General features: G+C 53.1%; 1 protein-coding gene and 2 long non-coding RNA genes across 3 annotated transcripts; all 3 read left to right on the top strand.

Moving 5' to 3' along the window:
• On the top strand, positions 1 to 3,565 carry LOC124527782 (uncharacterized). Its single transcript, XR_006965976.1, has 3 exons — positions 1 to 115; positions 518 to 1,491; positions 2,044 to 3,565. It is a non-coding gene; the product is annotated as an uncharacterized LOC124527782 (long non-coding RNA).
• A 4,001-nt stretch (positions 3,566 to 7,566) lies between these two features.
• On the top strand, positions 7,567 to 24,454 carry LOC124527735 (leukocyte immunoglobulin-like receptor subfamily B member 4). The gene is made up of 16 exons (XM_047100915.1): positions 7,567 to 7,656; positions 7,816 to 7,851; positions 8,033 to 8,317; positions 8,467 to 8,769; positions 9,077 to 9,127; positions 10,509 to 10,628; positions 13,116 to 13,411; positions 14,294 to 14,487; positions 18,000 to 18,105; positions 18,318 to 18,450; positions 18,610 to 18,645; positions 18,827 to 19,111; positions 19,258 to 19,560; positions 20,165 to 20,215; positions 24,032 to 24,082; positions 24,229 to 24,454. The coding sequence occupies exons 1-16, from the start codon at positions 7,623 to 7,625 to the stop codon at positions 24,363 to 24,365; spliced, it is 2,421 nt and encodes an 806-aa protein (XP_046956871.1). The 5' UTR covers positions 7,567 to 7,622; the 3' UTR covers positions 24,366 to 24,454.
• On the top strand, positions 15,046 to 15,668 carry LOC124527781 (uncharacterized). Its single transcript, XR_006965975.1, has 2 exons — positions 15,046 to 15,155; positions 15,556 to 15,668. It is a non-coding gene; the product is annotated as an uncharacterized LOC124527781 (long non-coding RNA).
• Positions 24,455 to 24,964: the final 510 nt, after the last annotated feature.

Raw genomic sequence — 24,964 nt, 5'->3', positions numbered from 1 at the left:
CAGACACGAGGCCCTCACAGCCCTTCCTGCTCGCGTCCTGACCCGCAGGCCCCTGTCCAGCCGCCCCGGGACTAGGACAGCGCACAGATGCCCCACAGCCCCTGGATGTGGTAAGGTGAGTGGGGAGGGCAGGGGCAGGGGGGTGGAGACGCCAGCGGGGGCCCGGCCTCACCTCAGTTGGCCCTCAGGGAGGACGGTCTCTGCAGGCCCTGCCGCTCTGTCCCCTGGGCCTGAGCCAGCAGCGTGGGGCCCGGGGCCTCTGACAGGTGTGCTAGAGGTTGGGACAGCGGGGGGCGAGGGGGGCCAGACACAGGCAAGGCGAGGGGGGCGTCTGGTTGGGAGTCCCAGAGACTTGTCTGCAGCCAGAGACAGGGGAGGCAGCTATGTTGGGGGACGGGGGGGTCCTGCTGACTTGGGGAGGTGTGAAGGTCACACGGCTACATCCTTGTCGGCAGCACGCTGACCCCCAGGGAGGGAACCGGTGGCTACTGTGTCCCTCACTGGGCTTCTCTTGCAGCGCTCCGCCTCGCCAGGCGATCCACGCGCAGGAGGGCGAGTCCCGTCCACACGCTCTCTGGGGCAGCCCTGGACGGGAGTCCTGCTCCTTCCGGGAGGGACCTGGGCCCCGAGGTGCAGAGACCACAGCTGTCCTCAGCTGCATGAGGACAGCCCCTGGCTGCAGACCCCCGAGGACGCCTCAGGTCCAGCCCAGCCCGCCAGACTGAGATTCTCGCCCACAACAACTGTCGCCAGCTCCCTCTTCCCCTTTCTCTGAGGGCCATCAGCCCCGGGTCAGAGAACGCATGGGGTCCTTGAGTCCCCCTGAGCCCGCCCCACGTCCATCCCTCAGAGTCCTGTGGGTCCCACCGGCACCTCCCGCTGGGCTCCACCCCCGCCAGGATCTGCTATCCTCATAGCCCTCCATCCCCGCTGTCCCCACTGTCCCCGCCTCTCCCAAGTCAGCCAGGCTCTGTCCCAGCTTTGCCTCCGGGGCTGATGCGCATAACGGTGCCTCTCCTCCCGCCCCACTGCTTCCTCAGTCCCCCGCGGTTCTCAGACAGGGTCCCGTGTCACCCCACACCTGCCCCCCCTTTTTCTATTCCTCCCCCTCACCCCCAGTTCAGCGGCTCCAAGCGCTCCGCTCAGGCCATTAAGCGGTACTCGCGCTTCTCCCTTTGGTGATCTCAGCATCTGGGGGCTTCGATTCGACATTTCAGTGGAGGGCTCCGGGGTGTAATTTCCCGCCTCCCCCATCCTGCGGCCCGGCATTCCCAGCTGCCCTCTGGGAACGGGCCCCCCGGCTCTCACTGACACCTGTCACCCGCCTTACTCAGGGAGGCCCCCAAGTGCACCCGCCATGGGTCTCCACACGTCCCGGTTCTTCTCTTCCCCGGGCGCTCTGTGCCTTCCTCCGTCTGCCGGCTGCTCCTGGGCCCTGTTGTGCGGGATCAGGGGTCCAGGGAAGGAAATGGAAACCAAAACCCCGCTGAGGTAGCCCCGCAAGCTCACTGGGATGGCTTGTATATATTTAGAACATTGTTTAGGGAAAGTAACAGGTGCCGGGCGCAAGTGGAGAAACTGGAACCCTAATTAATGCAGGGGCGGGGCGAGCGTAAATCGGGTGGCAGTTCCCCAGAAAGTGAGCCCAGAATCGCTCACTGAGCCGGCCGTCCCAGCGCCCCGCGCGCGGGAAGAAGGACCCGGCGACGCCAGCGCGGTGCGCGCAGGCCGAAGCAAGGGAAGCGGGGCCTTGGAAGGTGTGCGCACTGGCGTCCACGCCGGCGCTATCCACACTCGCCACTACAGCCGCAGGCTTCTGAGGTGTGGACGAGGGAAGCCAATAATTAGCATCAGCTCAGGCGCTGAGTAAGGACCCTAGTGGCAGGTGTGGGCTCCACAGACGGAGGAAGGAGCCACGTGTCCAGGAGGGCGGGCGCCTCGAGCAGCTGGAAAAGGCAGCGAAACGGGTTGAGTCTCCAGGAAGGAGCGGGGGGGGGGGGGGGGGGGGGGGCTCAGACCCACGTCAGAGTTCTGACTCCCCAGGATTTAACGATCCCAATGAACCTGCTGCCGGAAGTGTCCCCCTCTGCGCTCCTGTGTTCCGGCAGACGAGGAGTCTCAGACGCCTGGTCTCCCAAGCTTCTGGAAACGGATTCCGGTGCCAACCTCTCCTGACCAGCTTTCCGACCTCAGTCCCTGACTCTCATCCCACACCTCTGACCACCAGTGCCCGGAGCCCAGCCTGGCCACCTTCTGGAGGCCCGGGCCCCATCTCTGCGGCTCTGCAGGGGCCGGGGGCTTGTGCGCAGCGCTGGTCCCAGTGTGGCCGGGATACAGGATGAAGGACGACCTTCCCCGGCGTGGCTGCATCTCTGCAGGAGGCAGGGCTCCGCGCGGTGGTTCTCCGGTGTCCTTTCTCTCAGCACAGACGGATGGAGGGGCCACTCGGCTCTCACGCAGACTTGTCTTCAGCAGTTGTGCGCCCCCCCCCCCACTGTGTCCGTCTCCCGGAGCACTGTCCTCAGCACGAAGGACAGGAAGGCTGCCTGCCAGGGCCCCTGCCTCCTGCCCAGAGTACGGAGCGTCCTCGTTGCACTTTTTGGCACTCAGCTTGCCAGACTCGGCCGTGGAAGGCGCTTCTGAGCCCGGCGCATCATCAGCTCTGTCTTGCTCTCCGGACTCAGTGGAGTCCCAGACTCATCTCGTGTCCCTCCTGCCCTGGACCAGGAACCCCCTTTTCTGCAAGAGTTCTCGGGCTCCTTTTACCGGGGAACCGTATTTACAGAACAAGATGTGCGGGTTATGCGAACTCAGGCCACTGGGCTTTTTTGTTCCGTAGGGAGCAAGTTAACACTCAGGGAGGATGGGTAGTGTGCTTTCACGGGGGTATTCCCAGCCTCGATGTGATGTCCTGTCCTGTCCTCTCCTCTCTCCTCCCCTCCCATCCCCTCCCATCCTTCTTCTAGTAAGCCTCATGTCTAGCATGGAGCCCAGTGCAGGGCTTGAACTCACAACCTTGAGATCAAGACCTGAGCTGAGATCAAGAGTCGGATGCTTAACCGACGGAGCCATTCAGGTGCCTCAATGGACTTTTTAGGTTACACTTGTATTTCTCATACTTCAGATCCCTGCTCCTGATAAATTAACGTAATTACATTTCGCTTCGCCCTGTGGCTTTGTTGTTGATCGGGTGTAAGCGTATCTTTACCTTGACGTGTTCATATTCGTGTCAGAGTGTGCTCTCCCCGTCTTGTAGGATTTAACTGTGTTTTGGAACGTGCAGGACGTTCGTAGGTTGCAAAAGCGAAAACTCCCCGAATTGGGACATTCGAGATGACCCTCCTCACCCCCTCCCCTTTGCCCCACGCCCCCACATAGCGCAGGTGGCTATTTTTGTTACTTCCGGGTTCTCAGATGGAACCCATGATCCGTGGAAAGAGAAGTCCGCAGACACATCCTGCTACTTAACTCCTTTCTTGGATGGAAGTCAGCCCGTTCCAGCTATAGCTTTGTACCCCACTTTCCACTCTTCCAGCTTCCTGTGAAATAAACCGCCACGAACTCAGTGTTGACAACAGTGTTCGTTTATGCCCGGGCGGTTCTGTGCGGAGAAGGCTGACACGGTCCCACCGGGCCACGTGAAGGTGTCAGCAGGGCTGTGTCCCTTCCAGAGGCTGCAGGTGCTCAACAGAACACTGGTGAACAACACGTGACCCAAGAAAACATTTGTAACAGGAGCAAAAAACATCCCTAAGCGAAAATGGAAACACAACAGGGCAAGACCTATGGGCTGTTGCAAGAGCACTTCTGAGAGGGAAGTTTATAGTCATGGATGCATATATTAAGAAATTGGAAAGATGTCAAATAAACAACCCAACCTCAAACCTAGAAGGACAAAAAATAAATAAATAAATGAATCCCAAAGTTAGCAGAAGGAAGGAAATAGAGATGGGAGTAGAAATAAATGTAATAGGGAAAGAAAAAAAGAAAGAAAAAAGAAAAGATCAAGGAAACTGAGTTTGTTACTTGAAAAGAGAAGCCAAATTGACAAACTTTTAGTTAGACCACCTAAAGGGGGAAAAAAAAGAGAAAATTCAATTTATCGCAATGAGAGGCAAGGCAAACGGATCAATCGGGACCGACGCTCTCGACCAGGGTGCGGCCTCGAACAGCCGGGGTACAGAGTTTTTATAGCCGACCACATCGTCTTATTATCACCTGGGAACAGAACAAAGGAATAGTTCCCAGGTGGAAACAGTTCAAACAGGCCCTTGCCCCAATCCGATCAAACACTAATCACATCCCTTGATTGACAGGCTAAGGCTGTTATCTCTTAACCTATAGTGTTAAAACTAAGCTGTTATTTCTTAAGGCTACAGGTTAGCCCTACACTACAATTTAACCCTTACAGAATCTATCATCGAAAACCTTTCCTTCTCGGTTATTTCTTTACATAAGTTTTCTGCCCACTTTGTTCCCTCTCTCTTCTTTTTCTGTAGCCTTAATTATTCCATTCTGCCACAGAGGGTCTCCAGTGCATTAAAAAAATTTTTTTTAATGTTTATTTATTTTTGACAGAGAGAGAGAAAGACAGAGCACGAGCGGGGGAGAAGTAGAGACAGAGGGAGACACAGAATCCGAAGCAGACTCCAGGCTCCGAGCTGTCAGCACAGAGCCCAACGCGGGGCTCGAACCCACAAACCACGAGATATGACCTGAGCCGAAGTTGGATGCTCAACCGACTGAGCCACCCAGGCGCCCCGCTTTTTTTTTTTAATTTCATTAACTGAATTCCTCTAGTCTAGAATTTGTGTTCGGTTCTTTTCTACGACCGCTATCTCTTTGTTAAATTTCTCTTTTTGTTCACCTATCGCTCTCTTTATTTCTTCGTCTTTCTGTGTGTTCCCATAGCCCGATGAGTTTCCTCAATGTGGCTGTTTTGAAACCGTCGTCAGCTGTGTTGCAAAAGTCCGAGTGTGAGCTCGGTTACTGGGAGGCTGTCCTTATCTTTTGGTGGTGATGCGTGTCCTTGACTCCCACGGTCCTCGGAGTTTTGCGTGGCCATTTTAGCATCTGAGGTGGTGCTCACCTCCGTAAATCTTTAGTTGTTGTCTTCGGGCAGGAGATAGTTTTCATCCGTCCTTCCTTCTTACGAAATTCGTGAGCTTGTGTTTCCTTTCTGGTTCTTGCAACCCACCAGGCTGGCTGCTGGAACCCCTCTTTTGCTTTGCTACATATTTGTGGCTTCTCGCCCACAGACCCCGGTTTGTTTTCTGAGTCTGCACAAAATATCTGGCCGCGGTGTGCAGGGAGGTGTGGGTTTTCGCACGTGGGGAGTGGAGAGCGCCCTTGGGCTGCGGCTGGCTGGCATTGAGTGGGTCCCCACTCACCACTCTCCCTTTCCGCGTCGGCTGGTTCAGACCCTGACCGTGCCACCTGGAGAGGGACGACGTTGGCAAAGTTCTTACCCCCTCAAACGCATCTCCATTTTCTCCATTTACAACGAAGGGTCCAGTGCACGTCATTTAAAAATATATGCATCCTCCTGTTCATGCTCTGTCACTCTGTGTCTCAAAAATAAATAAACGTTAAAAAAAAATTAGGGGCGCCTGGGTGGCTCAGTTGGTTGAGCCTCCGACTTTGGCTCAGGTCATGATCTCACGATCTGTGAGTTCGAGCCCCGTGTCGGGCTCGGAGCCTGGAGTCTGTTTCGGATTCTGTGTCTCCCTCTCTCTCTCTCTCTGACCCTCCCCTATTCATGCTCTCTCTCTGTAACAAAAATAAATAAACATAGAAAAAAATAAAAAAAAAAAGGGGGGGTTCCTGGGTGGCTCGGTCGGTTAAGCGTCCGACTTCGGCTCAGGTCATGATCTCACGGTTCGTGAGTTTGAGCCCCGCGTCGGGCTCTGTGCTGACAGCTCAGAGCCTGGAGCCTGCTTCAGATTCTGTCTCTCCCTCTCTCTCTCTCTGACCCTCCCCTATTCATGCTCTCTCTCTGTATCAAAAATAAATAAACATAAAAAAAATTTTTTTTAAATTAAAAAAAAAAAGGGGGGGGGTTCCTGGGTGGCTCAGTCGGTTAAGCGTCCGACTTCAGCTCAGGTCATGATCTCATGGTCCGTGAGTTCGAGCCCCGCGTCGGGCTCTGTGCTGACAGCTCAGAGCCCGGAGCCTGCTTCCGATTCTGTGTCTCCCTCTCTCTCTGCCCCTCCCCTGTTCATGCTCTGTCTCTCTCTGTCTCAAAAATAAATAAACGTTAAAAAAAAATTTAAAAATATATGCATCCTAACACTCAGTGGGGTGTTGTCTCCTGGTCTCTGTAAATGTGCAATCGTCTCTCTTCAGCTGTTGCTAGGTTGCCCTCTGACACCTTTCCTTCCGACACAACACATAGGACATTGGCCCTACTCGTTCTATTCCCTAAGTATCTTGAATTTCCCTTTGTGGTCTCTGTATGCTGCATTCTGGAACATTTCTTCAATATTATATTCCAGTTTTATAAATGGCTCTTCAGCTCTGCCTCGTCCCTAATGGAATGGATTTTTTGAATGTATTGATTTTATTGGATTTTCATCTCTGAAACTTCTTAATCGTTTCACGAATTGCCTATATTTCTGTAACATGAGCCATATTCTTGCATCAGAAATTAAATATCTCCTTTAATTTTTTGAAAATATTTTTAATGTTCATTTATTTTTGAGAGAGAGACACACAGAGTGCTAATGGGGGAGGGTCGGAGAGAGGGGGAGGCACGGAATCCGAAGCAGGCTCCAGGCTCTGAGCTGTCAGCACAGAGCCCAACGCAGGGCTCAAAGTCACAAACTGTGAGCTCATGACCTGAGGTAAAGTCGGACGCTTAACTGACTGAGCCACCCAGACACCCGGGTAATAGATGAATATTTAGATAAAGGTTACCACGTCCTCCGACATCAGAGCTCTAACCCAAATAAATAAACATCTTCATGCAGGGCCCCAGAATGGGAAGGAGGACTCTGCCCCAGACACAAGGGGCACTGAGAGACAGGAGGGACTCATGGGCGTGTTCCCAGGAAGTGGAGGTGGATGATGACACAGGAAAATAGAGAAGTCCATGAAGGCTGTGACAGAAAGAAAACCCAAATCTGGGGCCAAGAGTGAAATCTTACTTCCTTCTCTATTTCGCTGTATTTCTCCTCTGTGTGCATCACCACGGTGACCTTGACCTGAGCCATGCACAAATGTCACAGCTGTGTTTGCACTGACATGAGGCCACAGAGGAGCCGGAACCCACACCCCCTGCAGCATCTCCGGGGCCTGGGGACCCCGTGGGAGGTGAGGACCCCCGGGGATGTGCTGAGAATGAAGGAGAACTCGTAGGGGAGGCTCTGGGAGGGAAGGACGTGCCCTGGTCTCCTCACCTGGATGGGACATCTCAGGAAGCCTTGGGTCCACTTGCTGCACCATCATGGACACCAGAGTTGGGCCCCTGGAAACAGGCTGTTCCCCTTCCTGTGGGGCTGCTGATGTGACAACCCCATGACCAGGCAGGCCAGCCCCCAAGTGGCCACACCCTGTGCTTCTGTCTGTCCTCGAAGCACCAAGGTCCCTCCCTCTGCACAGCCGGGGCCAGAGGCAGAGACGCCATGACCCCCACCCTCACGGCCCTGCTCCTCCTCGGTGAGATCTCAGGAGGGGAGGGGACGCCCTAGTCTGGGAGGGACCCACCCCACAACCAGGCCCTGGGCAGTCAAAGACCTCAGGCACAGGAGGGTCATCGGGAGGAGGGGTATTGCTCAGGACTCGGGGCCATCCTCTCACAGGGACTCTGTCTTCCAGGTCTGAGTGTGGAACCCAGGACCCAAGTGCAGGCAGGTGAGTGTGTCCCCAGGTGTTCCATCCCACCTCCTCACAGAGGACGGGGGTCACCCACCAGTCAGCTGGAAATGGAGAACAGCAGTTCTGGGTGGATGGAGAGGGATGTCTGGGGGTTTGGGGTTGAGCTGGGAACTGGGGGTGGGGAAGGTCTTGTGACCGAGCCTCTGTTTCCTTCCAGGGAACCTCCCCAAACCCTCCATCTGGGCTGAGCCAGGCTCTGTGGTCCTCCGGGGTAGTGCTGTGACCATTTGGTGTCAGGGAATCCTGGAGGCCCAAGTGTTCTTTCTGGTTAAAGAGGAACACTCAGGGTTCTGGGATGTTCATTTCCCAAAGAAGCCTAGGAACACGGCCAAGTTCTCCATCACACACATGACAGATAGACCTGCAGGACGGTATCACTGTTCCTATCGGAGCCCCGCTGGCTTGTCAGAGCGCAGTGACCCCCTGGAGCTGGTGGTGACAGGTGCGAGCCCCCTCAGGGTCCCCGCCCCAGGCTCTGCCCTCAGGGAGGGGGTCTCCTCCCAGCGTGTCTCCCCTCACAGTCCAGCCCTGGGGGTGTTGTGGGGGGTGGAATCTAAGCCCCATTTAACACGCCCCCTCCTCCTCTCCTAGGATTCCATGGCAAACCCCACCTCTCAGCCCTGCCCAGCCCCGTCGTGACCTCAGGAGGGAAGGTGACCCTCCAGTGTGCCTCATGGGAGAAATTTGACAGGTTTGTCCTGAGGAAGGAAGGAGAACCCAGGCCCTCGTCGACCCTCGACTCCCAGCGACCCACTAGTGGGCAGTTCCAGGCCCTGTTTCCTGTGGGCCCCGTGACCCCCAACGTCAGGTGGACGTTCAGATGCTATGGCTATTTCAGCACAACCCCCCAGATGTGGTCCTACCCCAGTAAGCCCCTGGAGCTCCTGGTCTCAGGTGAGAACCTGTCCCGTATGTGTTCCTGTGGTCTCCTCTAGGCTCTGTGTGGGACACCCCCGATCTAGGCTGAGAATGAGGGGTTGCAAGGGAGGGTCATCCAGAGGGACAGCCACCCCTCAGAGGAATGGAGGGCCACGGGGTCCTCCCACCCCCGCCCCTTCCTACAAGCCCATCACTAGAAGCTCCAGGTGGATTCAGGAGGGTCTTTCGGGGCTCCAGGGCAGATCCACCAGAAGAGTTTGGGCCTAGAGGGGGTCTGTCTGGGAAGCTCCAGCCCCCTACCCTCCTCTTGTCTCTTTCCCAGGAACTTCTGGGGGCCCCAGCCCCCCACCCACAGGACCTGGCTCCACAGAGAGTGAGTCACTGGGGCCTCTCCGCTCAGAAGGAGCACAGACAATCTCAGGGAGTCTGAGAGCCTCTCAGAGGATCTACCTCCCCCTGAGATGCTCAGAAACCATCTTGCGTCCAAGGGGGCTGGGGGCCCAGTAAAGATGCCGGGGGGCCACCAGGCTCCAAGCCGACAGAGGAGGGCCGGGGTGGCCGTGGCAGAGGGAGAGGGTGGGGGCCCAGCCGGGAGAGCAGGAGCCAGGCTGACGTGAGGAGCTCGGATAGCCTCACCGCCTCACCTCCCTGCCCTGGGTTGATGATGTACGTGGTAGGGCCCATTGAGGGGAGAGTTCTCAGTGCTCCCCGATGCGGTGATTTGGGGCAGGTCCCTTTCCATCAGGGCCTCCGTGTCTCTATTTGTGATAGGGGAGAGGCCTGGCTCAGATTTCACGGTCATGTCCTCTCTGGCCCTGTAGGGGCGCTGCCCTAGGTCTGCAGAATTGGAAGGTGCACAGGGTGGGTTGCAGGGTGCAGAGAAGAGCAGAGCAGTGATGCAGGTGACGTCCCCAGTACTCTTCTGCCAGCCCTGTGGTGCTCAGCCTGGCCTTACCCGGGCAGCCCTGATGGAAAGAGATCAGCATCAAACAGAAACAAACAAGGGCTTGGCGGTCGGGCTCTAAGGGATGTAAATCCCAGATGAGCCACTTCCAGACTGTGGGTCCGCGGACAAGTCCTTTCCCTGTCTGAGTCCCCGCTTCACTCCTTGCTAAACGCATCTCCTACCGTCTCCCTCATGGGTTTGCTGAGAGGTTTAGGTGGGATCTTGGAAATAATATTGCTCTGCGTGGAACAGACCCACGGGGTGTGCAGGAACTGGCATGCTGAAAAGCCCAGACCGGCCCCACTTGTGAGTGTGAGGTCTGCAGGGTGGAGGACAGGTCTTGGCTGGACCTGGGAAGGCACGGAGTCCGTCCCACGCAGGCCCGGTTCTGAGCACCCCAAAGCCTCTGACAATAGGAGGTGTGTTCACCTCTGGCTACAAGAGAGGGCAGGACACATGGGGACGATGGAACAGGCCATCCCAGTCAAGGTAGGAGCCCAGAGCCTGAAGCAGGTGTCCATTAGGGTGGGCAGTGTGAGGAGGGCACAGGGAGCCCACGGTCCTGGGTTCAAATCCCAGCTCTGTCACCCGCTTCCTGGCTGGGGGATCTGAGGCACCTGACTGATCGCTCTGAGCCTTGGTCTCCTCGTCTGTGAAATGGGTGAAGGCGGGGTGGCCTTCCCCCGGTGCATGATTATAATGGGGATTAGCGGTAAATGAATGCATAAACCCCAGCACGGGTCCACACACAGTAGGTGCTCAGTTAACTGACATCATTGGTTCATTCATGACATCACTTGTGTCCAAGGTCTTGAAAAGTACCAGAAAATTGCGATCGGGGCCTCTGTGACCTTAATCTTGCTGCTTGCCCTCCTCGTCCTCCTCCTCCTTCTCCGACACCGGCACCAGAAAAAATGCTGCAAGTCAGGTAAGTGGATGGCGATGTCTGGTCTAACTGAGAAGGGAGATCTTACCCTAAAGACATGAAGTGGCTTTTCTCAGAGCACCAAACAAATGGCACCAAAACAGAAAGACGTGTTCAGTTTGGAAAAGCCTCCAAAATGAACAATAACAAAAAAAAATGTCTAGGAATCTCTTCCCATCACAACCTCCTTGGGACAGAGATGGGGATTCCCAGGAAGCGCAGTTATGAGGGCAGGGGTCCCACATGGGGGTACCTGCACCCAACACCCGAGGAACCACGCCGGTGATGAGGAGGGGGGGCTCTGGGAGGGACGGAGTCTCCCTGCGGCCAAGAGCAGGGGGGAGGGGTCACAGCGGTGAGGAGTGGGAGCAGGTTGCAGAAGTAGTTGGGAGATTAGTTGCTTTGAGCAAATATGTAAGTATGTCGGGGATAAAGGGAGCCCAGTTGCTCAAGATCTGCAGGGATTTATAAATGTGCAAAGGCAGGCGGTTAGAAAAAAACTCTGAGCTGTCGTACCGGAATTGGAAGTGTCAGTGTGACCTCATTAAGAGATATACTTACACATCGACAGACACAAAACAGCTGTATGGGTGTGTTGGTTGTCGGGTGCACACACACACACACACACACGCACACGTATGTCCCAGCTATGTCCACCAATAAAACCTAGACACTGACAGCAAACAACCATCCAGGTTCTGGCTTTTATATACCACCCTGTAGTAAAAGGAATGGGGGGGAGGGGCTCCTGGGTGGCTCAGTTTGGCATCTGACTTTTTTTTTTTAATTTTTTTTTAACGTTTATTTATTTTTGAGACAGAGAGACAGAGCATGAACAGGGGAGGGTCAGAGTGGGGGAGACACAGAATCCGAAACAGGCTCCAGGCTCTGAGCCGTCAGCACAGAGCCCGATGCGGGGCTCGAACTCACGAACCGTGAGATCGTGACCTGAGCCAAAGTCGGCCGCTCAACCGACTGAGCCACCCAGGCGCCCCTAGCGTCTGACTCTTGATATAGGCTCAGGTCATGATCTCACGGTTCGTGGGTTCAACCCTGTCCGCACTAACAGCGTGGAGGCTGCTTGGGATTCTTTCTCTCTCTGCCTCTCTCTCTCTCTCACAATAAACAAATCAACTTTAAAATGTTTCGTAAAAAGAGGGAATTAGGTTTCATAGGAGAAACTCTTTATTCCAGGTTGGGACAGGGGGACTACTGGAGGCTGCTGGGACATCTCAGTGTGCAAACATTCGCAAAGAATGATGGAGACAGGGCAGAATGACCCAGGAGCCACCTGGAAGGAACTCCCTTTGGAAATCTCTAGAATAATCTGAGCATCCAAGTATTGGATTACAATGCACTGAATATAACGGAAATCCACTAGTTTATAGAGTAAATTAGTGAATGCATGGGGGCAGAGGGAACACTTTAATGTTCATTTATTTCTGAGACAGAGAGAGACAGAGCATGAGTGGGGGAGGGGCAGAGAGAGAGGGAGACAGAGAATCCGAAGCCGGCTCCAGGCTCTGAGCTGTCAGCACAGAGCCCGACGCGGGGCTCAAACTCACAAACCGTGAGATCGTGGCCCGAGCCGAAGTCAGATGCTTAACCGACTGAGCCACCCAGGCGCCCCAAGAACAGACACAGACTTTTATTTTATTTTATTAAAATATGTTTAATGTTTATCCATTTATTTTGAGAGAGTGAGAGCAGGGGAGGGGCAGAGAGAGAGGGAGAGAGAATCCCAAGCGGGCTTTGCACTGTCAGTGCAGAGCCCGACACGGGGCTCGAACCCACAAACGATGAGATCATGAACTGAGCCAAAACCAAGAGGCAGCTGCCTAACTGACTGAGCCACCCAGGCGCCCCAGACCTAGACTTTTAAAGATGTTCTTTCAGTTTTCGAAAAAGAAAATGTATTTGAATCATCCATGCACGTTTTGTGTGTTAGAGTTTAGTGTGTTTTGCGTGTTTTGTGTTTGGTTTCGTGTTGGCCCTGAATCCCAGATTGATGGCGGCGGCTGTATAACCTTGTCAGGGCTCAGATCTCTGAGATCCTAATGCAGCCCCGGGGGCCAGGTTCTGGGGTGGGTTAGAAGCGAATTTCTAACTTTGTGCAGGTGCTCTACATCCTGAGGCTGAGACCAGAGCCCTGCAGAAAAGGTAATTTCTGGGGAGACTGAGTGGCTCAGTCGGTTGAGCGTCCGACTTCAGCTCAGGTCACGATCTCACGGTTCGTGAGTTCGAGCCCCGTGTCGGGCTCTGGGCTGATGGCTCAGAGCCTGGAGCCTGCTTCCGATTCTGTGTCTCCCTCTCTCTCTGCCCCTCCCCCATTCATGCTCTGTCTCTCTCTGTCTCAAAAATAAATAAACATTAAAAAAATTTAAAAAAAAAAAAGAAAAGGTAATTTCTCCCCAAAGATCCTCCCCCAACCTCCCACCTCTGACTGTAGCCGCTTCATTGCTGCCTAATGCCCCTGTTTCCCCCCCTCAGCTCCGACTCCGTGGCTCCTGTCCAGGAGGAGAAGCAGGGTAACTGGGAAGGAGGGAGGAAGGGCTAGGAGGAGGGGTCGGGACAGGTTCTGGGCTTCGCATGAAAACCGCCAAATCTGTGTGATTCCAGGTACATCCCCGCCCCCTGTCGGGCCTCAGTCTCCCTATCTGAGGGTGGGAGGGGCGTGTGGGACTGCAGGGTTTCGGGAATCTTGGCATGAAATAGAATCTTCTCATTCTCCAGATGCTGAGGTGAGAGAGTCCCAACCTGAGGAAGACAGACAGATGGACAGTCGGGTGAGCCCCAGCTCCTGTCCAGGGCCCCCAGCACAGCCTTGTTAATTAGCTAAATCCATGGGCTGCCTCTCCAGCTTCCTATCCCTCAATTCAGCAGCATCTGACCTCACCTTTCCTCTTGAAAGGTGATACACGCAGGCTGCTGGGACACCACTTCTCAGTGGCTTTTTTCTGACGTCACGTGGGCCCCTTCTTCTCGGTCTCCTTTGAACTGCTGGTTGTCCATAATGGTAGTGCTGCCGGGCATGGTTGTATAGTTTGTGCACTGCACAATAGTGATTGTGAGGATTGAGACCCTACTTGAGGCCGCATGAGTGCGAAAGTACCCAAGCCAGGGATTCACATGATCCAATTTATGGTTTGGGTTTTTTTTTTCATGTTTATTTATTTTGGAGAGAGACAGACACAGAGTGTGAGCGGGGGAGGGGCAGAGAGAGAGGGAGACACAGAATCCGAAGCAGGCTCCAGGCTGTAACTTGTCAGCACAGAGCCCGACGTGGGGCTCAAACTCACGAACCATGAGATCATGACCTGAGCCGAAGTCCAACGCTCAACCAACTGAGCCACCCAGGTGCCCTCATCCGATTTATGTTTTAAAATTAACTCTGGCGTCTAGGTGGACAGGTAAGTGAAGAAGGACATAGTGGACGAGTTCTACCCCCCCCCCGGATCCCACAGCAGAACCGTGACAGTGAGTCCCCCAGGGGAGTGACTGTGCCCCAGGGGAACCACTCAGGGGTGGGGGTGGCCACTCTTCCTTCCCCCTTGGGAGGGATTGTTGGACAGACAAGTGGGAGAGAACAGTGAGGTGGGTTCTCGCTGCTCCTGGCACCCCGACTCCCCCACCTGTCACATACCTGACTCCCACTCCCTGCCCTCCAGGCTGCGGCATCTGAAGACCCCCAGGATGTGACCTATGCCCAGCTGAACAGCCCGAATCTTGAACAGGAGACAAGTGCACCCCCTTCCTCACGGGCAGGGGAGCTGCCCGCAGAGCCCATCACGTATGCCACTCTGGCCAGGAAGGATGCACACCCCGCACTCCAGGGAGGGGACAGCAGGAACCCCAGGACGCAGTGAGGCTGCCCCCAAGGACACTCAGCTAATACCCCCTGCGCCTGGGGACCTCTCATATGGGAGCAGGATATCCTGGAGCTTCAGAAGTCATCTCATTCGCCAGATGAAGAGAAATACCAGCTCCATGTTTTTAGAAAGAAAAGAAAACCCTTCTAAATAACCAGTGGACAAGAGAAGCCAGCCACAGATGAAGATAGGACTTCTCTTTTTTTTTTTACTCCCATGACAATGCAAAAATTCTACATCAACGCATAGGTTTACTTAAATGGTAATGTAAATGCCGTATGCCAAGACGAAATGGGGAAAGTCAGTGCCTGAATGCAATTAGTGCCAAGAGAAGAGAGCCCGAAAGTCAACAATGCAGGCAATGTTCTATGGGAGCTAGAGAAAGGATAGCAAATTCATCCCATGGCGGTGGGTGAAAATCAGAAGACCTTACGCTGATCACAAAGAATAAAAAAGAGAACAATCAATTGTGTGAGCTTGGGCTGCTGTAATAAGATACCATAGACGGGGGAGGCGGTGTCGGTAAACAACAGAAATGTATTTCTTCATAATTCTGGAGTCCGGAAGCCCAAGCCCAAGGTGCTGACACGTTTGGCGGTCTGGTGTCCTTCGAGTGTTCTCCGCACGGCTGACGGACGGCTGCTCGTGTGGCCTTTCCTCGGTGGGTGTGTGAGGGAAAGAGAGAGGGCCTTCCTGTTTCTTCTTATAGGGTCACTTACCTTCTTTGACCGCCCACCCTTGTGATCTCACCAACCTTCATTATTCCTTAGAGGCCCCCTCTCCAAACACAACCACACTGGGAGTTAAGGCTTCTGGCGGGGGGAGGGACATAGACACCCAGACCGTTTCATTCCACCCTGTGTCCCTCCCCCAGGATTCACGTCCTTCTCCCACGCAAAGTACATTCATTCCATCCCAACAGCCCGCCCCTCCCCCATATCTACACTCATTCCAGCATCAACAGTCAAATCTAACATCCAGAGTTGCGTCTAAATATCTTACAAATCAGATATGGGGGAGCTTCGGGGTATGGCTCCTTCTAAGGCAGAATTCCTCTGCAGGTGTGAACCCGTGAGCCAGAGAAGTGATGTGCCTCCGGCGTACAAAGCCGGGGCAGGGGTAGGAGAGAGCATTCCCATTCCCCGAGGAAGCGATAAGAAAGAAGACAGAGGTGACGGTGTTCGAAATGGAGCAACGCAGCTTCCGTAGATCGGCAGGCTCGAGGATGACCCTCTTGGGCTCCAGGCTCTGCCCGCCAGGCCCTCCGTGGCACGGCGCCACCTCCGTGGTGCACAGCTGCGCGGTCCTTCTGGGTGAGGACCCCCCAAGGCTCTGCGCAGGGCCTGCCCTGTGGAAACTGAGGCAGTTTCCAAACTGAAACCGAGGAGCCAGGCTGATCTCTGAATTGCCTTTGGGGGACATTCTTCCCTCTTCTGGAAAACCAGCACACGTTTGTAGACAAGCCCACCGTCCCATCTCGTAGGGTCTGAGAAGACTTGACGGCTTTCATTCCCGCTGTCCCAGGGGACAGTCCCCGTTCCCCTGGCCGCACGTCCGCTCCTACAGTCCCTTAATGTTGGCTCCCCTCTCTCATCTGTCGGACAGTCTTCTCGCTCTTTGTTCTGTGTCCTCTGGCTCAACGGTCCGTGCCTCCATCCCCCTGCCCGCGTTGCTCCGGGCACACGCCAACCCTTTGCTTAGGCGTCTCCTCAGCGAAACATGCGACCGTGTGGGGCGCTTGCCCCGTGCTCCACAAACGTCAAGACACAGCTCAGCCACGTTCTTTGCCGCTTTCAAACAGGGGTCACGTTTTTTCCCCACGATCCGGAGCCTCGTTCTTCATTTTGGCCTGAGGTCCTGCCCGAACGGACTTACCCGCCCATGCTTCTGTTTGGCATTTCTAAACTCCTCCAGCCTCTTTCCGTTGTCACTCTCAAAGCTTCCACATCTTTTTTTCTTTTTTAAGTTGTATTTATTCATTTTGAGAGAGGGCTCAAGCGTGAGTGGGGGAGGAGCAGAGAGAGAGAGAGAGAGAGAGAGAGAGAGAGAGAGAATCCCAAGCAGGCTCCACGCTGTCAGCACAGGGCCCCAACCAGGGCTTGATCCCACAAACAGATCATGAGCAGAGCCGGAAACCAAGAGTTGGGCGCCTAACGGACTGAGCTGCCCGGGTGCCCCCCGCTGCTTCCGCATTTTGGATATTTGTTCCCACAGCACCGCACTTCTTGGTACTGAAATCTGCATTCGTCTGTTCCGGCTTCTGTTAACAAAGATCACAGACTGGGTGGTTTAAGCTACGGAAGTTTTGGGGAAGACGCCAGCACGGCTGCTGTCTGGTTTGGGCTGTCGGCTGGGGTTGCAGGGAGCCCCTTCTTCCTGCGTGCTCGCCTGGCCTTTGCTCGCTGTGAGCACGTAGAGAGAGACGGAGAGAGTGCTCTCTGGGCCTCTTCTTTTTTCTTTTTTAATGTTTATTTATTTTTAAGAGAGAGAGCAGGGGAGGGGCAGAGACAGAGGGAGACACAGAATCCGGAACAGGCTCCAGGCTCTGAGCCGTCAGCCCAGAGCCCGACGCGGGGCTCGAGCTCACGGACCGTGAGATCATGACCTGAGCCGAAGTCAGATGCGTAATCCACCGAGCCACCCGGATGCCCCACCTTTGAGCTTTTATTTTTTATTTATTTATTTTTTTAAATTAAAAAAAAAATTTTTTTTTCAACGTTTATTCATTTTTGGGACAGAGAGAGACAGAGCATGAACGGGGGAGGGGCAGAGAGAGAGGGAGACACAGAATCAGAAGCAGGCTCCAGGCTCTGAGCCGTCAGCCCAGAGCCCGACGCGGGGCTCGAACTCACGGACCGCGATATCGTGACCTGAGCTGAAGTCGGACGCTCAACCGACTGCGCCACCCAGGCGCCCCTAAGCTTTTAAATCAGTTACACTGCCGGTTAAAATGATCCCACAAAACTCACTCCGGGCCCAGCAAATTTTACTGTGAGCACCTCCAAACAATTATGGATGACAAACACCATTGGTATAGACATTTTTATAGCAAATGCATTCCCGTACATTTCGTTAACAAGAATATCACACTTTGCTCTCCCACGTACGCTTAGATGTAAAGTAACGTAAAAAATGGGGGGAAATATCTAATTACATTACTGCTCTGTTCACATGCATAATGGGGAGGAGACAAATATTTCAATAAAGAATTCTCCCCAACAAATTGGGGACTTAATCTAAGCATTGTCCCCTAAATCTTATAGGCAGGCCCCCAGAATGGGGAGGAGGGCTCTGCCCCAGAGGCAAGGGGCACTGAGGAAGCAGGAGGGACTCACAGGCGTGTTTCCATGCTTGGGGCATGGACGCTGTCACAGGGAAATAGAGAAGTCCATGAATGCTGACATACAAAGAAAACCCAAATCTGGGGCCAAGAGTGAAATCTTACTTCCTTCTCTATTTCGCTATATTTCTCCTCTGTGTGCATCACCACGGTGACCTTGACCTGAGCCATGCACAAATGTCACAGCTGTGTCTGCACTGACATGAGGCCACAGAGGAGCCGGAACCCACACCCCCTGCAGCATCTCCGGGGCCTGGGGACCCCGTGGGAGGTGAGGACCCCCGGGGATGTGCTGAGAATGAAGGAGAACTCGTAGGGGAGGCTCTGGGAGGGAAGGACGTGCCCTGCTCTCCTCACCTGGATGGGACATCTCAGGAAGCCTTGGGTCCACTTGCTGCACCATCATGGACACCAGAGTTGGGCCCCTGGAAACAGGCTGTTCCCCTTCCTGTGGGGCTGCTGACGTGACAACCCCATGACCAGGCAGGCCAGCCCCCAAGTGGCCACACCCTGTGCTTCTGTCTGTCCTCAAAGCACCAAGGTCCCTCCCTCTGCACAGCCGGGGCCAGAGGCAGAGACGCCATGACCCCCACCCTCACGGCCCTGCTCCTCCTCGGTGAGATCTCAGGAGGGGAGGGGACGCCCTAGTCTGGGAGGGACCCACCCCACAACCAGGCCCTGGGCAGTCAAAGACCTCAGGCACAGGAGGGTCATCGGGAGGAGGGGTATTGCTCAGGACTCGGGGCCATCCTCTCACAGGGACTCTGTCTTCCAGGTCTGAGTGTGGAACCCAGGACCCAAGTGCAGGCAGGTGAGTGTGTCCCCAGGTGTTCCATCCCACCTCCTCACAGAGGACGGGGGTCACCCACCAGTCAGCTGGAAATGGAGAACAGCAGTTCTGGGTGGATGGAGAGGGATGTCTGGGGGTTTGGGGTTGAGCTGGGAACTGGGGGTGGGGAAGGTCTTGTGACCGAGCCTCTGTTTCCTTCCAGGGACCCTCCCCACACCCTCCATCTGGGCTGAGCCAGGCTCTGTGGTCCCTTGGGGTAGCGCTGTGACCATTTGGTGTCAGGGGACCCTGGAGGCTGCGGAGTTCTATCTGGATAAAGATGGACACTCAGTGCCCTGGGACAGACAACCCGCAGTGGAGCCCAGGGACAAGGCCAAGTTCTCCATCATATACATGACAGAGCAGTATGCAGGCCAATATCACTGTTACTATCGGAGCCCCACTGGCTTGTCAGAGCGCAGTGACCCCCTGGAGCTGGTGGTGACAGGTGCGAACCCCCTCAGGGTCCCCGCCCCAGGCTCTGCCCTCAGGGAGGGGGTCTTCTCTCAGAGTGTCTCCCTCTCACAGCCCAGCCCTGGTGATACTGTGGGGGGATCTGTGTCCTATTTAACGTGTCCCTTCCTCCTCTCCTAGGATTCCATGGCAAACCCACTCTCTCAGCCCTGCCCAACCCCATGGTGAGCTCAGGAGGGAAGGTGACCCTCCAGTGCGCCTCATGGATGGGATTCCATAGGTTCGTCCTGATGAGGGAAGGAGAACCCAGACCCACCTGGACCCTGGACTCCCAGCGACCCACCAGTGGGCAGTTCCAGGCCCTGTTTCCTGTGGGCCCTGTGACCCCCAGGCTCAGGTGGACCTTCAGATGCTATGGCTATTTCAGAAACACCCCCCACATGTGGTCACTCTCCAGTGATCCCCTGGAGCTCCTGGTCTCAGGTGAGGGAGTCCAGCCCTATGCCCTCTGTGTCCTGATGATCTATTCAGGGCTCTGTCCTCAAGAGTTACCTGGGCTGGGCTGGGAGCCGGGGGTGGGGGGTGGGGCGCTCCAAAGAGGGTCACTCAAAGGGAGATCTGCCCCTCAGTAGGTCAACAGAAACCCTCTCACACCTGCCCACCCTTTGTCCTTCTCCTGGGTCTAAAGATGCCAGGTGAGCAGCGGGAGGGTCATGGGGAGGCCACAGGGCAGGTGTAGAAGAAGTCTGAGTGAGATGGGGACTCCTGGATTAGCCCCAATTCCCCCCCACACACACAGGATCCAACTCAAGATTGTTGTGCTACTGGGCTGTTTGTGCTCCTTCTGAGCACAGATCACCCAAGATCAGTTCTGAGAGCCCCTCAAAGGATCTAACACCCCCTCAGATACTCAGAAACAATCCTGTGTCTCAGGGGAACTGAGATTCCAGTAGAGATGCCTGGGTGACTACATATGTCCAGGGGCTCTGAGGCTGGGTCATGGGGCACATGAGGGAGAAGACTGAGCAGAGACGGGGTCTCTAAGGGAAGCCTCAGTCCCCTACTCAACTACTGCCTTTTTCCTCAGGAACCTCTGGAGGCCCCAGCCCCCCACCCACAGATCCCAGCTCAACAGCTGGTGAGTCACAGTGGCATCTGTCTAAGGGCTTTCCTTCCTGTGTTTCAGAGATGCCTGAGCGACCACCAGGTCCAGGGTCTCTGAGGCGGCGGGGAGGAGGGCTGGGGTGGTCATGGCAGAGGGAGAGGGTGAGGGCCCGGCTAGGGGAGCAGCACCACCTCACCTCCCTGTCCTTTGATTATGAGGTATGGGGTGGAGAGGGGTCTCAGTGCTCCCTGAGATGGTGATTCGCGGCAGGACCCTGGTCCTAGGTGAGGAGTCCCTCCCTGTTGCTGTCCTCTCTGGGCAGAAAAGGCCAGCTGTCAGGATGCTGTCTACAGGAAATTCTGAGACAGGACGCAATAAGACTATCACAAGGGGCAGTTCCACAGAGGAGGGTCCACCCAGGAGAGCTGGGATAGGCGGGACCTCCCACCAGGGGAATCGCCACCCCTGCAGTCTCAGACAGGGCTGAGGAGAGAGAGGCATGGACTTAGATCCCTCGACCCTGAGAGGAAATGAGGTCAGACTGAGGTTACAAGGCAGAGGTCCCACCCACTTACCTCCTGGTGTCTCTGGCTCAGAATCAGGGTGTTGGCTGCTAGCCAGGGGCAGGGGCAGGGTAGCTGCTCAACTGGGAGGCAGGTAGGACAGACGAGGATGCCCTGTGGGGCTGAGTCTTCGTGGGCTCAGCTCTCCCGAGAGGTGGAGCTTCTAAGAAAGGTGCTCCCTGTCTGAAGAGGGGGGGCTGCCAGCAGTGATCCCATTTCTGGCCTCCCACTGTCCTGCCTCTCCCCGGAACTCAGACGTGGGAAGGTTCAGAAAGGTGCGGGAGATGCAGGTACATGTGATTTTGTGCATCTGGCCTGGGTCTCAGCAGGGCAAGAGGAAGTCCCAGTACGATGGAGAACAGAAATCCCCATCGATTTAGCATCTCAGTTCCTCCTCATCTCACACAAAACCGTGGGATTTTCTCCTAAAAGCCACCCAGCCCTTGTCACCACAATCCTTAGGCCTCCAGCCAGGTGTGGAGAATGTGTGGGATACAGGATGGAGAGGGGGCGGGATGGCAGCGCTTGGTGTCCAGGCCTGACTTGGAGCACAGTGAGGATGCTGGGCTGGTGGAGGTGGGGATCTGGGACAGTCATAGAGGGCAGACCACCCACACCTGAGCCCTCTCACATCATGACTGGAGCTGCTCAGGCCAAGGTGGAAATTGCTGTGGGTGCAGGTGGAACCCCCACGAGACAAGCCCCTAAAGAGAAGTATCCCCACCTGTGGGCACCACTCTGCTGCCCTTATGAAGTTTTCTTTTATACAAATGCTTAGAAATGAGGTTTATAAATGATGCAGATACATTCTAACGTTTTATTCATTATTTTGTCTACACTCAAAGCTTAAAAGTTGTTCAACTACTTTGTTCATTTATAAGTATGATTTTTTTCTTTATACTTTCTAGATAATAGTTAAGTATATACAAAATGATACTGTTTGGTTAAATTAGTTTTATATTCTATGATTCTATTAACTCAGTACAGATCCTCCACTTTTCAGTTGCTTTACAATTGATCTGCTTTGATTTACTGATAATAATTTTATCAAACTCAAGGGGCGCCTGGGTGGCGCAGTCGGTTAAGCGTCCGACTTCAGCCAGGTCACGATCTCACGGTCCGTGAGTTCGAGCCCCGCGTCAGGCTCTGGGCTGATGGCTCGGAGCCTGGAGCCTGTTTCCGATTCTGTGTCTCCCTCTCTCTGTCCCTCCCCCGTTCATGCTCTGTCTCTCTCTGTCCCAAAAATAAATAAACGTTGAAAAAAAAAATTTAAAAAAAAAAAATAATAATTTTATCAAACTCAAAAAAAAGAAACTTACCTCTTCATTTCCAGATTGTGCACCAAGTTTACTTACAGCAAATACCTTATAATAATGATGACAATGTAATACATTAATACAAAACTCAGTGTTGCTTTAAGAAAATATCTTCATTGATAGCCCTAATTATTTTAAGGCAAACATAAAAAAACTATATATTTATACATATAGTGATACTAACCTGTCCATTTCAGTCTATTTTTCTGTTACATTCAGGTTTCATTAGAAAAAAAATCTTTTCTTTTTTCCTCATGTTTATTTATTTTTGAGAAAGAGAAACACAGAGCACGAGTGGGGGAGGGGCAGAGAGAGGGAGACACAGAATCCAAAGCAGGCTCCAGGCTCCTAGCTGTCAGCACAGAGCCTGACCCAGAGCTCAAACCTGTGAACCATGAGATCATGACCTGAGCCAAGGTGGGAAGCTTAGCCAACTGAGCCACCCAGGTGCTTCAGAAAAAATTCTTTACTCAGTATAAATTAGGAATTATTTCTGGGCTTGTACAACTCCAGGCTTATTCTTTTAAATTCATAGCCCCAGTGAGATACATTTGAAAGACTTCTTAGTACCAAAGATTTGCATACTAGCCCACTGAATGATGTGTATTCTTCATTCATACTCTGTGAGTTCTATAAGCTTATGTAGAATTTTCACATGGAGATTTATAATTAGACTGATCTATAATTTTTTATCTTGTTGCATTTTTTTGTTTTTGTTTTTTTATCTTGTTGCATATTATGTGAAATGGATTGAAATAGGTTTGCAGGACTACCTAATTTTGTGCTCACCAGTTTTATAACAAAACTGATTTTCTCTGCTCTTTATGGCTTTGAGACCAGAAGTGTGACATCCTCGGTTCTGGATATTTATATGGAGAGGAGAGAGATGGTCTTTGAAGATAAAAATCAAATGACTAGTGTCCTACCTTGAAATCTTACATTCGTTTTCAGAGTTATGATTGACAAACAGAGTTAGAGACAGTGAGGAGGAGGAGAAGGAAGAAGAAGAGGAGGAGGACAGTGGTGATGATGATGGTGGTGATATTGATGATGGTGGTGGTGATGATGATAATGGGGATGATGATGATAATGGTGGTGATGAAGATGCCGCCAATAATGATGGTGGTGGTGACGGTGGTGATGATGATGGTGGTGATGATGCAGCATCCCTCATCTATCCTGCCACACCTGGCCCATCTTCCATGCACCAGGGCCCCCCCACCCTGAGTCCCTATTCTCCTCTGGGATCCTCCTACAACAACAAACATGGCTTCATTTACTTCTGAAGAGCGTGCTTAGATCTTTCTGGGGACCTGCTCTTTACACACATCTTCTCTGGGTCTTCACATTGCTCCTCTCAGCCTCTTTCTCCTATTCAGGAATCAACTGAAATGTCCTCTCCAAGTGCAACCCTCACCCTGACATTGTTCAGACATGTCTCCTTCCTACCTAGGGCACTTCAAGTAATTAACACAACCTATGTTGTATGCATTGAATTCTCTCTCTCTCTCTCTCTCTCTCTCTATATATATATATATATATACACACACACATTATATTTGTGACCAACCCCTGTCTCATGGACACTAGGTCCTGAATTGTTGAAAATACAAGTTATCCTATCCACAAGAGGTAGCTTAGGTGCTCAGAATAAACACAGAGAATACAAGAGCCCAAGTACTTCTGTATTGAGAGATGATTTATCTCACTAAATTCTGAGCTAGGGGGACACAGAAAGACTCTGGTCCAAACCAACTCAGAAGCAAAGTCTAAATTCAAAAAAGACAGGGAGCCTGAAATAATCCATTTAGAACAGAGAGGATCCTTCTATAACAGAGAAAGTATCAATTAATGACTGCATAAGAAGTTATAGCATGAGAACAAGGGGAGGTACGAGAACACGCAGCCTGGGGGACAAGTTTAAGTCTCATCAGAAATTCATCTTTCTCCACTTTTTTTTTGGCTCTCAGGAGCAGCTGACACCATCAGTCCATCACAAAACAAGTCAGACCACAACACTGGTGAGTAGGAGAAAGTCTCAGTTATGGAAGTGGCATGGAGCGTGAAGTCCTGTCAAGGGGAGGTGGGCACCCTGGATGGACATACAGGATCTGGGCTGATTTGGGTCTCCCCTCACCTCAGTGACCACTTTGTCCTCAATTCCTAGCGTCCCACCCCAAAGATTACACAGTAGAGAATCTCATCCGCATGGTCATGGCTGGCTTGATCCTGGTTGTCCTCGGGATTCTGCTATTTCAGGATCACTACAGTCAGAGAGGAATCCAAGATGCATCCAGGAGGTAAACTCAAGAGAGAACAATGCAACGATCAGAATGACAGAGTCTGGGAAGCACATCTTATGTGCCCAGGAATTTCTGGAAGAGTATGTGAGGCATGTGCTGTGGGAACTGTCAACATTCCATGTTGCCCAGACCAGTCCTCATCCTCTGTGACATCAACTCCAACCTCCAAGGACTTATTCCACATACCACACGACATAGTGGTCAAGTATATATCTTTTGTCATTATTTATTTGACACCCATAACATTCCCAGGACTAGTAATGATCAGAGAACAGGGTCCATGTGAATTTAGCACATACTTTAGTATTCATGCTTGGTGCATTGTGTGAAATCTAGTTAACTTTCGCATAGATTCCTGGCAGGATGGATGGATTCAGGATTGATTATAAATGGAAAGACAGACAGAAGAGTTTACCTCTACACAAACATACACAGCAATCTGCAATAAATTAACTCAGCATCCTCCCTGTCTGCCTTCACCTTTAATCTATGTAAATTTGGTCCCTTGCTCAGTCCTGGTACAAAGAGTTCCTCTTTTGCACTCCACTCACAGAGACTTAACAAAAAAGTAGTGAACTAACATGAGCTAATCAAAGACAA

Source organism: Lynx rufus, unplaced genomic scaffold (assembly GCF_022079265.1).
Source record: "Lynx rufus isolate CCGP_SWC_20201006 ecotype Redwood Valley unplaced genomic scaffold, mLynRuf1.p SCAF_54, whole genome shotgun sequence".
Taxonomy (NCBI): Eukaryota; Metazoa; Chordata; class Mammalia; order Carnivora; family Felidae; genus Lynx; species Lynx rufus.
The sequence above is the reverse complement of the archived record's forward strand: the minus strand, read 5'-3'. Positions and strand labels throughout refer to the sequence as shown.

Excerpts from the sequence above, each read along its gene's own strand:
- LOC124527735 (XM_047100915.1), top strand. The coding sequence starts at position 7,623 with ATGACCCCCACCCTCACGGCCCTGCTCCTCCTCG. Across the intron at positions 7,852-8,032 it reads CAGGACCCAAGTGCAGGCAG|GGAACCTCCCCAAACCCTCC; the intron begins GTGAGTGTGTCC and ends GTTTCCTTCCAG. Across the intron at positions 8,770-9,076 it reads CCTGGAGCTCCTGGTCTCAG|GAACTTCTGGGGGCCCCAGC; the intron begins GTGAGAACCTGT and ends TCTCTTTCCCAG.